This window comes from Oncorhynchus gorbuscha, linkage group LG22 (genome assembly GCF_021184085.1).
Source record: "Oncorhynchus gorbuscha isolate QuinsamMale2020 ecotype Even-year linkage group LG22, OgorEven_v1.0, whole genome shotgun sequence".
In the NCBI taxonomy this organism is placed as follows: domain Eukaryota; kingdom Metazoa; phylum Chordata; class Actinopteri; order Salmoniformes; family Salmonidae; genus Oncorhynchus; species Oncorhynchus gorbuscha.
In genome coordinates, this window is record NC_060194.1 from 23,470,420 (window position 1) to 23,484,490 (window position 14,071).

The window sequence follows — 14,071 nt, forward strand, 5'->3', positions numbered from 1 at the left end:
TCGTGGTTCTCACCCCCTTCAATAGACTTACACAGTAATTATGACAACTTCCTGAGGACGTTCTCCAACCTATCAGAGCTCTTGCAGCATGAACCGACATGATGTCCACCCAATTAAAGGATCAGAGAATTAATCTAGTACTGAAAGCATAAGCTACAGATAGCAAGCACAGCAGTGCATAAAATGTGGTGAGTAGTTGACTAAAAGTGAGAGAAAGACAATAGTTGAACAGCTTTAAACAAATGAATTTCTTAAAATATGAAGGAGAAGCAAGAGAGCGAGAAAGAGAGTATTTCTTTTTTTTGTTGCTTTCACTTACTTAGCTAACAAATGCAGCTAGCTAGTTTAGCCTACTCAAACACCCGGCTCAAACAGAGAGGGATGCTATGTTAGCTAGCTGGTAAGCTTATGGTTCTAAGAATTTATTGCCACGGGGGCCGGCCGGTGTAAGTGCTAAACTGCTTGATGACTGTACACTGTACTGCATGATTGTATCAGAGTGGATTTACTAACGCTTTAGTTCTAGTAGCTATGTTGACTTGGCATTAGCTAATATGTTGACAAATGTAGGCGGTGTGTAGTTAGTGATTATGATATATATATATAATTATGCCATTTATATATATATATATTTGAAGACTTACAGTCATTGTGCATACATTCTACGTATGGGTGGTCCCGGGAATCGAACCCACTACCCTGGCGTTACAAGCGCCATGCTCTACCAACTGAGCTACAGAAGGTTTGGCTTGGAAAGGTTTTTTTCGCCTGGCCACAGACAGCTGATGTGCTGTGCACTGATGTCCAAAAGCAAAGGAAAAAGGTGAGAGGAGAAGACTGGGTAGATACGAAAAGGAATTCTCCAACAATCAAAGGGAGATCATGCTGTTTATATATATATATATATATATATTACCTTTATTTAACTAGGCAAGCCAGTTAAGAACAAATTCTTATTTTCAATGACGGCCTAGGAACAGTGGGTTAACTGCCTGTTCAGGGGCAGAATGACAGATTTGTACCTTGTCAGCTTGGCGGTTTGAACTTGCAACCTTCCGGTTACTAGTCCAAAGCTCTAACCACTAGGCTACCCTGCCACCCCGGCTGTTACGATAGTGAACTGTGTTTGAGTGTGATCAGGGGTGTATTCATTCCACCGATTCTGTTTCTTTAAACTTTCTTAAAAGGAAGCAAACGTAACTAAAACATACATGAATTTGTCCAGTATAAACTCTTGTTTGCAACTGCTGGACTAATAATTAAACCCTAGATCAGCTAGATGCAGGCAAGATTGTGGAAAGCACTATTGAATGTGTCAATGTCTGTCACCTTGATTACTCAAATGTGTCTTGACCTGTGCACCTATGTTGTAAACTTGAATTCATAGCCTAGGTTGTAGCAGGGAAAATCGAGTATCATGTAGTAGACTTAAACCTGTCAATGTTACTTTGAGCTGGGTGAATGGAATATGAATGACAGTCATCCAATATGCTGTAATAGAAATAAATCCATGCTCATAAAACAAATTCACGTCCTCCCTCATCTTAAACAGCACTGACCGCCACAGCACACAGTGTATATCAGATCAATGAATGTTGGTTGACTGAAATAAATATTATCACAGAAACAACATTGTGGCACTGTCTGAAATGTGAATAGGCCTACAAAAAGGTGTCCCCATTGCAATGTGTGATTTCATTATATATTTGATGTTGATGCAACATTTTTGGACAACCAAAGAGGCAAAAAACAACATTGAACCACCAGATGTGAAATGTTGCCCTGGGGGTTGCCTAAAGGCCCACACAAACTGTACAATTTTAGCCTTCTTATGCTACAACTTTACCACCTCAGACAAAATGTCCACATTGTGGGCAAATTATTAGGTCATAAACGATTGTTGGACGTCTTGGCTCGTTCAGTGTGACAGGGTCTAGGTCTGTGGATTAAGTACCACTATGTGCGGTCGTAGGCTTTGACAAAGTTCTGACACTGTCAGAAATGTTGAGCCTTTATCCGTGTAGTGTGGTTGGTGTTACGAGCCGATACCAGAAGGAACAGGTCTGGAAGGAACAGGCCCAATACAAACAGGTCCGGCACCTGTGAATAGCTAGATGAATATAATAGTTTGATTTAAACGTTTACATGCTTTGCCAGAACAACGATTTCCCTAATAATCTTGTTTACATGGACATAAACCAAAATCAGACTACCTAATGGGATTTTGATAAAAGCACAAAATGGGCAAGAATGACCGTCTACCGCGTTATTTTTGGGAAGCCTCTGACATACAACCTTTACATGTGAAAACAATTTCTGCACAAAGGTGCATACTTTCAGTTTTTCCGAACTCACTTCACTAGCGCATAAGCACAGAGGCTTGCGCTGCCGGTGCTGGCACATGCGCAGATCAAATACACTAAATTGGTTATATCGTACAAATCAGCAAAACAAAAATTTGCTTTTTGGTCTTCATTTTAGTTTAGGGATAGGCATTAGGGTTAGTAGTGTGGCCAAGGTTAGGGTTAGGTTTAAAATCAGATATTATGGCTTTGTGGCTGTGCCGGCTAGTGACCACTCTGCACAGCTGCCTCCATGGCAAGATTAATGACGATAAATACCAACCTGTAGTGTGACACAATAATCGTAAAAGACAGAATCCTACATACGATGTTAGAAGGGCTACAGTACTGGCTGTGAGGATATGATCAAACAGCCTTCATGGACAATCTGTACCATCTCAACCCATGCTCTCAATAAAACACCAGTAAGAATCATGGTATCCCCTCCGGTCTTTCATATAGTAGCCTGCATTCTTTACAAACAGGAAGCAATATCATAACTCCAATTCCCTAGCCTTTAGGAAACTAAAGCTTTTCAGATCGTATAGTAGGATTTGATCATATGCAGTGAAGTGAGGCGGAAATTCTGTGGAGGGGATACACATGCTCATTAAAGAAAGCATTAGGCTAAATACTGTGGAGTGAATTTGACCATGGTGGGTGCCTCATACTCAGTTTTCAATGCTTGAGCATAAATCCTGAGATTAATTGAGATTAATTTCTGTCTAATATCTAATGATCTGTGACTACACAACAAATTGCCATCAAGATACTAATGGGATTTGCATACCTGAACTGAAAAAATGTAGATAAGCTAAACAATCTGATGAAGCGATAAAAATTCTGTTATTTGCAAGAAAACCACAGTTTAAAGGCCCATCTTCTGAGTTCTACCTGAATGATAAGCTAAATGTGGGGAATTGACTGTTGAAATTCCTGCTTCCTTACCTTTTTGGCTTGTTGTGTTTGCTTGATTCCCATCTAATTCTGACATTATACCATTTTTTGTTGCATTGAGTAATTTCTCCTATCAAGGATGAATCCAGTGCTGACTCAGAACCTCAAAGAGCCAATAAAAGATTAGCAGCTATCTAAAAACGTTTTTTCCTCTTGAACCTCTCTTTGAATGATAACCCCCTATAACCTACTGTGAAACAATAACACTTGGTTGGCTAAGAAGTGAGAAAGCCACAAAGTTATAGTATAATATAAGGGGATGCCCAGCGCTGCGGGGCAAGGGCTCCGGACCAGCTGACTCACCCTGGTTCTGATTGAGATTCCTGAGAGAGGGCTTCTGGTAGACCCTGTCCTCGTAGATGGGGTCAATGTGGTGCTCAGGAGATTGGAGAGGTCGCAGCTCTGAGCCCAGGTGACTGTGTTGGCTGCTGTAGGAGCCTCTGGACCCTGAACACCATAACACAAACACAGGAAACATTGTTAATTGATTCCAAACATGGTTAATAACGACATCTAGTATTATCAAGCCTATTAACTACAGCATTTAAAACAATTTGAGAGCATATTTATTTATCAATATATAGACTGCTGAACTCATAGAAAACACTATTTTAGACATAATATATATAAAGATATTATCTCTCTGTCTGAGCATGTGAACCCACCTGCCAAGCTGCCAGGCCTCCCGAGGGTGGCGTTGGCGTAGAGCTCGTGGGAGATCTTGTACTGGTCAGAGGAGTGCTGCATGCGCTTGCTGGGGGACAGGGTGGCGTAGTTACCCACAGTGGAGCTGAACTGATGGAGAGGGGACAAACCCGAGGCATTGCCTGAAGAGGCCATGTGCAGTGGAGACGTGGAGGACAGCCCGGCAGACCCCACCACCATGTTTATGGGGGAGCTGGTGCTATAGGACTTTGCCAGCCGGCTGGGGGACTGCTTGGGCGAGGAGACCCGCTGCAGGGTGGCGTAGCTGGGCATGTCGGAGGCTGAGCCAAGGCGCTGGAGCTTGGTGGGCGAGCCCACGGCCTGTATGGAGTGGGGGGAGCTCACGCGTTGAGCGGGCAGGGTGGAGCAAGAGTAGTACATGGAAGGAGTGGGTGGGGCGTCAGGCATGTGGAAGGCGCTGCCATGGCTCTGGGCAAACAACTCTCTATCTCTGCACTGGGACTGGGAGGAGTCTACACTGGCAGCCAGCTGGGCTGCACGGCTAGATGTCACCTGGAGAAACACAGGAAGAACCTTATTATTGTTTCAACTGACATTTACTCTGTTCCCCCAAAAGGACATGTATCATTGTTACAGCTGTAAATATAGTGAGCTCTAAAGGTATTGGTGCAGTGACACATTTGTTGCTGTTAAGGCTCTACACTCCAGTACTTTGGATTTGAAATGATACAATGACTATGAGGTTAAAGTGCAGACTGTCAAATTTAGTTGTAGGGTATTTTCATCCATATCATTTAGAAATTACATCACTTTTGTACATAGTTCCCACATTTTTAGGGGACCAAAAGTACTGCGTAACTCGACACTTTTAATGTCAATAAGAATATAATATGTTTCTAACACGTCTACATTAATGTGGATGCTTCCATGATTATGGATAGCCCTGAATGAATCGTGAATAATGATGAGTGAGAAAGTTACAGACACACAAATACCATACCCCCAAGACATGCTAACCTCTCACCATTACAATAAAATGGGAGGTTAGCATTTTTTGTAACCTTCTCACTTACCATTATTCATGATTCATTGAGGATTATCCGTAATCATGGTAGCATCCTCAAAGTGTTTGGAAACATATGATATTCTTATTTACAATAAAAATGACAATACATTATTTACCATTCATTTCTACTGGGCACAAAATAATCATAGAAACAACCAGAACAAACAGCAAATGCATCCAACAAGTTTGTAGTCACAAGCTTGATGGGGGACTATGTACAAAAGGTGCTGTAATTCCTAAACGGTTCACCTGATACGGATGAAAATACCCTCAAATTAAAGCTGACAGTCTGAACGTTAACTTCATAGTAATTTTATAATTTAAAATCGAAAGTGCTGGAGTATAGAGTCAAAACTGCAAAAAATGTGTCACTTGTCCCAATACTTTTGGAGCTAACTGTGTGTATATATTATTATTATTTTTTATTTATTTATTATTGTTTCATTTACACCTCTTTTTGACCTGCACTGTTGGAGCTCGGAGCTTAAGAATTTCACTGTAACCTGCAAATACATCTGCGAGTGCGACCCTGTGCATGTGAGTAATAAACTAAACTAATTGAATCTTTTATCTAGATCACATGCCATCTTGAAATCCAAACTATACAGCGAAAAGGCTAAATTATCTTTGACCTTGACAATCTAAGAGCCTGTTCCAAATGGCACTCTATTCCTTATATAGTCCATTACTTTTGACCAGGGCTCTAAAACTAGTGCACTACTGTATATAGGGAACATGGTGCCATTTGGGACACACAATAAACCTCACCCACCTGGTTGTAACTGTGGATTGCCCCTCCCACCTGACCCCCGCGGGGTGGGGCCTCTAGTGTCTGGTTGCTGTGGTAACCGGCTGGGTAAGGGAGTGTTCCATCCTGATTGTTGAGCTTAAGTGCACTCTGGGATAGCAGGCCTTGTCCTGTTTTGGAAGGAGAGTGGAGCTGAAATATTGAGACAATCTCTTACCCTCTGTGTCTGTATCCCCCATACTCTCTTTCTCCTCTGCCTCTCTGCATCCATCACACTCTCCCTCTCTCTCCCTCTTTCAGCATCTCTCTCCCAGTCTCTCTCTCCCAGTCTCTCTGTACATAACTACCTTTCTATCTACCAACCTCTTTCTCTGCCTCTCTCTCTCTCCCTCCCTCTGTCTCTCTCCCTCTGTCTCTCTCCCTCCCTCTGTCTCTCTCCCTCTGTCTCTCTCCCTCTGTCTCTCTCCCTCTTTCAGACCCAGAGAGGGAAAGCATGTATAATGGATCAGAAGGAATTGGGAGTCACTGAGCACAAGTGGTGCGGAATGAGGCCGACAATAAAGGTAATCAGACTACAGAGTTGTTTGGGCCTCACTACTCTCGTACGGGTAATTTCAAAAGCATGCAGAAAAACTAACGCTGACCGGCGTTTTTGTGCTTTGCCAGAACTCCTGTAAATAACAGCAGAGTTAGCATTCAATTCAAATAGTAACACTAACATCAGCATTTTATTTCCAAAGGCCTACATTTTCATTACATTATCCAAGCAATATTATGCAGTATATTGTATTATATACTGTATATTAGCCACAGTGTTGTAAATCAAAAATAGAATTACTGCACACAAAAATAAATAGAATTTACTCCACACTACAGTATAATAGCACACAATCTTCAGCAACATAGCTGTGAGTACTGTGCGTGTCATTAAATAAAATGCTGTGAACCTGTTTCTGTGTGACCTGTTTCAGTGCTCTACACCGCTCTCAGGTCAGTGAGACTTCCTGCATTGACAGCCTTCACACCTTCCCCTGTGTTTACTCTCACATCCATGTTGTTCTGGCAACACCCAACTCATTTTCACATTAGCGTGGAGTAACTGGCCCAATGACTGCCTTTGTCACACACACACACACACACACACAAGCATCTCATCTCTCACCCCCCCATCATTTTCATTCAGGAAAAGTGAGCTAGCTCATTATGAAAATTATGATTGTAACTAGCACTGAAAAACTAGCACTGAAAATGCTGTCGTAAGTGACTCTATATTATTTATCTTGTGACATTTATCTGTGAGCGGCTATATGAAAATGACCACAGAAATGTTTCTGCAACAACTTCATACTGTTACATATGTACACTGGAGCATTTAAGTAGTTGAGTATTTCATAAATACATAATCATGTCAATGGTATCGAGTTTTTGGTTGAGGATTTCTGGAATTTAAGTGAATACTACAGGGTCCTTCTTAGAAGAGTCCGTGTGCGTGCGTGCGCGTGCGTGTGGTAAAGTAAAGTAGTCCAGCAGTCCAGAGGAATATCCCTGGCAAGGTGGTCGCTCAGGGTGCTTTAAATATGCAGGGAGTGGCTCCTTTAATTCATCTAGTCTATAACACATTTCCATTTTTCATCAAGACGCTATTTTTAGCGTAACTGCTAGGGAGGGAATGTAGAGTACAGTGCACGTGCAAACACAGTCTATGACACACACGCATGTACGCACGCAAACGTACGTACGTACGTACACACATAGAAATACAGACACACACACAGACAGCATATACTATCTGCATATGTTCTTTCTTTCTAGCCCCAAAAACCTCTCTGCTCTTTTCAGCACATTGAATATGAATGTGATTGCTTTATAGTGGCTGATTTGAAACCATATTCCTCGTACACATGTGTACTCTGCTGTGCTCAAAGGAAGCTGCTGACGCCTCGGCGGGACATCATTTCCATATCAAACCCTTGACATACGCTGAATCTCTCCTGACAGCTAATACTCTCTTAGTAGGTCATAGTAAAAAGATGAAGATCATTGCTTGGATCAAATGAAGTGAGGGCATTTGGGATCAGAAGAAAAGGGGAAACAACTGTTTTGAATGCAGAACGCAAACGTGATGAGAGACTTGAACACCTGCGGGTATCTAGTTCCTGATTGAAACGTTCAAAGTCATTGACATCACTCAGTGCTAAAAGACAAAGATCCTGTCATGTTTTGTCTTATATCATCTTGTCATTTTGCTTTTCCTTCTGTTCGTTTCCCCCCTGCTGGTCTTATTAGGTTCGTTCCCTTTTTCTATCCCTCTCTCTCCCCCTCCCTCTCTCTCCTCTCTCTATCGTTCCGTTCCTGCTCCCAGCTGTTCCTATTCCCCTAATCATCATTTAGTCTTCCCACACCTGTTCCCGATCCTTTCCCCCTGATTAGAGTCCATATTTATTCCTTTGTGTTCCGTTCCTGTCCCGTCGGTTCCTTGTTTTGTATTCACCATGCTGTGATTGTGTTTCGCCCTGTCCTGTCGTGTTTTTTGCCTTCATCAGATGCTGCGTGTGAGCAGGTGTCTCTGTCTACTACGGCCTGCGCCTACCCGGCGACCTGCAGTCTGTGGCCGCTTCTCTTGTCATTCCCTCTACAGACTAGAGGATTTCTGTTATTCCCTGTTTGGACTTGAATAAACTCTGTTTCTGTTAAGTCGCTTTTGGGTCCTCTATCACCTGCATGACAGAAGGAACCGACCAAGGAATGGACCCAGCGACTTCAGACGCTCGTTACACTGCCGTCAAGATCCAAGGAGCTATGCTCGGCAGACACGAGCAGGAATTGTCTGCTGCTCGCCATGCCGTGGAGAACCTGGCCGCTCAGGTTTCCGACCTCTCTGGACAGTTCCAGAGTCTACGTCTCGTGCCACCTGTTACTTCCTGGCCTGCCGAGTCTCCAGAACCTAGGGTTAATAACCCACCTTGCTACTCCGGGCAGCCCACTGAGTGCCGCTCCTTTCTCACGCAGTGTGAGATTGTGTTCTCTCTCCAACCCAACACATACTCTAGAGAGAGAGCTCGGGTTGCTTACGTCATTTCACTCCTTACTGGCCGGGCTCGAGAATGGGGCACAGCTATCTGGGAGGCAAGGGCTGATTGCTCTAACAAGTTCCAGAACTTTAAAGAGGAGATGATTCGGGTTTTTGACCGTTCAGTTTTTGGTAGGGAGGCTTCTAGGGCCCTGGCTTCATTATGCCAAGGTGAACGGTCCATAACGGATTATTCTATTGAGTTTCGCACTCTTGCTGCCTCTAGTGAGTGGAACGAGCCGGCGCTGCTCGCTCGTTTTCTGGAGGGACTCCACGCAGTGGTTAAGGATGAGATTCTCTCCCGGGAGGTTCCTTCAGATGTGGACTCTTTGATTGCTCTCGCCATCCGCATAGAACGACGGGTAGATCTTCGTCACCAAGCTCGTGGAAGAGAGCTCGCATCAACGGTGTTTCCCTGCTCCGCATCACAACCATCTCCCTCCTCTGGCTTTGAGACTGAGCCCATGCAGCTGGGAGGGATTCGCATCTCGACTAAGGAGAGGGAACGGAGGATCACCAACCGCCTGTGCCTCTATTGCGGAGTTGCTGGACATTTTGTTAATTCATGTCCAGTAAGAGGCCAGAGCCCATCAGTAAGCGGAGGGCTACTGGTGAGCGCTACTACTCAGGTCTCTTCATCTAGATCTTGTACTACTATGTCGGTCCATCTACGCTGGACCGGTTCGGTGCTACATGCAGTGCCTTGATTGACTCTGGGGCTGAGGGTTGTTTCATGGACGAAGCATGGGTTCGGAAACATAACATTCCTTTCAGACCGTTAGACAAGCCTACGCCCATGTTTGCCTTAGATGGTAGTCATCTTCCCAGTATCAAATTTGAGACACTACCTTTAACCCTCACAGTATCTGGTAACCACAGTGAGACTATTTCTTTTTTGATTTTCCGTTCACCGTTTACACCTGTTGTTTTGGGTCATCCCTGGCTAGTATGTCATAATCCTTCTATTAATTGGTCTAGTAATTCTATCCTATCCTGGAACGTTTCTTGTCATGTGAAGTGTTTAATGTCTGCCATCCCTCCCGTTTCTTCTGTCCCTACTTCTCAGGAGGAACCTGGCGATTTGACAGGAGTGCCGGAGGAATATCATGATCTGCGCACGGTCTTCAGTCGGTCCCGAGCCAACTCCCTTCCTCCTCACCGGTCGTATGATTGTAGTATTGATCTCCTTCCGGGGACCACTCCTCCTCGAGGTAGACTATACTCTCTGTCGGCTCCCGAACGTAAGGCTCTCGAGGATTATTTGTCTGTGTCTCTTGACGCCGGTACCATAGTGCCTTCTTCTTCTCCGGCCGGGGCGGGGTTCTTTTTGTTAAGAAGAAGGACGGTACTCTGCGCCCCTGCGTGATTATCGAGGGCTGAATGACATAACGGTTAAGAATCGTTATCCGCTTCCCCTTATGTCATCAGCCTTCGAGATTCTGCAGGGAGCCAGGTGCTTTACTAAGTTGGACCTTCGTAACGCTTACCATCTCGTGCGCATCAGAGAGGGGGACGAGTGGAAAACGGCGTTTAACACTCCGTTAGGGCATTTTGAGTACCGGGTTCTGCCGTTCGGTCTCGCCAATGCGCCAGCTGTTTTTCAGGCATTAGTTAATGATGTTCTGAGAGACATGCTGAACATTTTTGTTTTTGTCTATCTTGACGATATCCTGATTTTTTCTCCGTCACTCGAGATTCATGTTCAGCACGTTCGACGTGTTCTACAGCGCCTTTTAGAGAATTGTCTCTACGTAAAGGCTGAGAAGTGCTCTTTTCATGTCTCCTCCGTTACTTTTCTCGGTTCCGTTATTTCCGCTGAAGGCATTCAGATGGATTCCGCTAAGGTCCAAGCTGTCAGTGATTGGCCCGTTCCAAGGTCACGTGTCGAGTTGCAGCGCTTTTTAGGTTTCGCTAATTTCTATCGGCGTTTCATTCGTAATTTCGGTCAAGTTGCTGCCCCTCTCACAGCTCTTACTTCTGTCAAGACGTGTTTTAAGTGGTCCGGTTCCGCCCAGGGAGCTTTTGATCTTCTAAAAGAACGTTTTACGTCCGCTCCTATCCTCGTTACTCCTGACGTCACTAGACAATTCATTGTCGAGGTTGACGCTTCAGAGGTAGGCGTGGGAGCCATTCTATCCCAGCGCTTCCAGTCTGACGATAAGGTTCATCCTTGCGCTTATTTTTCTCATCGCCTGTCGCCATCTGAGCGCAACTATGATGTGGGTAACCGTGAACTGCTCGCCATCCGCTTAGCCCTAGGCGAATGGCGACAGTGGTTGGAGGGGGCGACCGTTCCTTTTGTCGTTTGGACAGACCATAAGAACCTTGAGTACATCCGTTCTGCCAAACGACTTAATGCCCGTCAAGCTCGTTGGGCGTTGTTTTTCGCTCGTTTCGAGTTTGTGATTTCTTACCGTCCGGGTAGCAAGAACACCAAGCCTGATGCCTTATCCCGTCTGTTTAGTTCTTCTGTGGCTTCTACTGATCTCGAGGGGATTCTTCCTTATGGGCGTGTTGTCGGGTTGACAGTCTGGGGAATTGAAAGACAGGTTAAGCAAGCACTCACGCACACTGCGTCGCCGCGCGCTTGTCCTAGTAACCTCCTTTTCGTTCCTGTTTCCACTCGTCTGGCTGTTCTTCAGTGGGCTCACTCTGCCAAGTTAGCTGGTCATCCCGGTGTTCGAGGCACTCTTGCGTCTATTCGCCAGCGCTTTTGGTGGCCGACTCAGGAGCGTGACACGCGCCGTTTCGTGGCTGCGTGTTCAGACTGCGCGCAGAAGAAGTCTGGTAATTTTTTTCTGCTTCTGCTCCTGGTCTTGCTGGGTCTCAGTCTGTTCCCTGCCATCGCATCTCTCCTGTTCTTGTCCCTGCCCTTGCTGTGTCTCAGTCTGTCCCTAGTTCTCATTTTTTTTTTAGAGTAGTACCCTAGTTTCCCTTTTTATCGTTTTCGTTACGGTCCTGAGGAGAGGAGTTGGGTTCTTTCTCGGGACGTGCTGGACCGTTTGATCTATGATTTCCTCCGTTGCCGCCAGTGTTCCTCCTCGAGAGCGCCAGGAGGCGCTCGGTGAGTGGGGGGTACTGTCATGTTTTGTCTTATATCATCTTGTCATTTTGCTTTTCCTTCTGTTCGTTTCCCCCTGCTGGTCTTATTAGGTTCGTTCCCTTTTTCTATCCCTCTCTCTCCCCCTCCCTCTCTCTCCTCTCTCTATCGTTCCGTTCCTGCTCCCAGCTGTTCCTATTCCCCCTAATCATCATTTAGTCTTCCCACACCTGTTCCCGATCCTTTCCCCTGATTAGAGTCCCTATTTATTCCTTTGTGTTCCGTTCCTGTCCCGTCGGTTCCTTGTTTTGTATTCACCATGCTGTGATTGTGTTTCGCCCTGTCCTGCAGTCTGCAGGCCGCTTCTCTTGTCATTCCCCTCTACAGACTAGAGGATTTCTGTTATTCCCTGTTTGGACTTGAATAAACTCTGTTTCTGTTAAGTCGCTTTTGGGTCCTCTATCACCTGCATGACAGATCCTATCACCGAGCATTTCTGTATCTGGTTGATTTTGTATAGATCATTCTTGACATTCTTCTTGACATTTAGACTATTGATAAGCATAAAAAGTGTTGCAGTGAACTTATGCTATTTGTGTTGGCTTGAACAATATCTTCCTGCCTGTTTCATTTGGGACGACATGATATTTGTCTATTTCTAGTGAATTCATGAATTCTAAAATACACTATATATACACAAAAGTATTTGGACACCCCTTCAAATTAGTGGATTTGGATATTTCAGTCACACCCGTTGCTGACAGGTATATAAAATCGAGCACACAGCCATGCAAGATCCATAGACAAATATTGGCAGTAGAATGGCTTTACTGAAGAGCTCAGTGACTTTCAACATGGCACCGTCATAGGATGCCACCTTTCCAACAAGTCAGTTTGTCAAATTTCTGCCCTGCTAGAGCTGCCCCGGTCAACTGTAAGTGCTGTTATTGTGAAGTGGAAACGTCTCGGAGCAACAACGGCTCAGCTGCAAAGTGGTAGGCCACACAAGCTCACAGAACAGGACATTCACTACCGAGTTCCAAACTGTCCATGGAACCAACATCAGCACAATAACTGTCGCCATTGGACTTTTGAGCAGTGGGAACATGTTCTCTGGAGTGATGAATCACACTTCACCATCTGGCAGGCCGACCGACGAATCTGGGTTTGTCGGATGACAGGAGAAGGTTACCTGCCCCAATGCATAGTGCCAACTGTAAAGTTTGGTGGATGAGGAATATTAGTCTGGGGCTGTTTTTCATGGTTCCGGCTAGGCCCCTTAGTTCCAGTGTAGGGAAATCTTAACGATATAGGATACAATTACATTATAGACCATTCTGTGCTTCTAACTTTTGGGGACAGTCCTAATCGCTCAACATCAGTGCCCGACCTCACTAATATTCAGCGATATTCCAACATCTAGTGGAAAGCATTCCCAGAAGAATGGAGGCTGTTCTAACAGCAAAGGGGGGGGGACCAACTACATATTAATTCCCATGATTTTGGAAGGGGATGTTCGACAAGCAGGTGTACACATACTTGGTATGGTAAGGATACAATGTCTTTCAGCTTGGAAATCAACATTTTTATTCACGTTTCAACTTTTGAAAAAGGTGACATTCAATGTATATCTAAAATTGTGTGAGATCTGTCGACGTGTCCTTGAGCAGAGTGTTGACCCTGGTTGCTTCTGTGGGTCGCTCTGGATGGGAGTCTGTTAGATCACTGAACGTAATGTAAATCGGATTCCCTGCAAGTAGATGGTACGTTTTAATATATTTAAAAAATGTATCTGCACTGTATAACGTAAGGAGCGTCCTTACTGTCACCTGTGGAGAATTCCTGGGAGTCAAGGATCCCAGATTCCTGGAGTGACCTAATGCAGGAGTCCACCAGCTCCAAGCCAGTCGTCAGTTCCTCCTCAATGTCCTTCTGTCCATCTGTGGAGACACAGCAATGAGTGGAGAAGCAGGATTATTGTCCCGTTACCTCACAAATAGTCAAATGTTTACAAGCAGCTGAGGTTTACTACAGGCACACTGACGGCAAAGTGGTAGTGACCATGTTAGATAAAAGCCGAAAGCTTTGTAGCTTTACTGTTTACTGAAACGTGTCTCTGCCATGCTGTACCGTCTCCTTGTCTATCTGTCTGTCCGTGCCTACAGAAACGGACAGACTTGTC

The 14,071-nt window shown here is 44.8% G+C and overlaps 1 protein-coding gene across 7 annotated transcripts in view; it reads right to left on the bottom strand.

Moving 5' to 3' along the window:
* The window catches only part of LOC124009838 (catenin delta-2-like), a 161,235-nt gene that overhangs the window by 70,379 nt on the left and 76,785 nt on the right, over positions 1-14,071 (bottom strand). For 6 of the 7 annotated variants that reach the window (XM_046322029.1, XM_046322026.1, XM_046322030.1 and 3 more), the window contains 4 exons: positions 13,713-13,829; positions 5,804-5,949; positions 3,965-4,517; positions 3,603-3,746 (listed from right to left, as the gene is read on the bottom strand). In XM_046322029.1, the coding sequence (XP_046177985.1) occupies positions 3,603-3,746; positions 3,965-4,517; positions 5,804-5,949; positions 13,713-13,829 (960 nt within the window). The remainder of the gene's footprint in view (positions 1-3,602; positions 3,747-3,964; positions 4,518-5,803; positions 5,950-13,712; positions 13,830-14,071) is intronic. The other variant, XM_046322027.1, reaches the window with a different exon arrangement.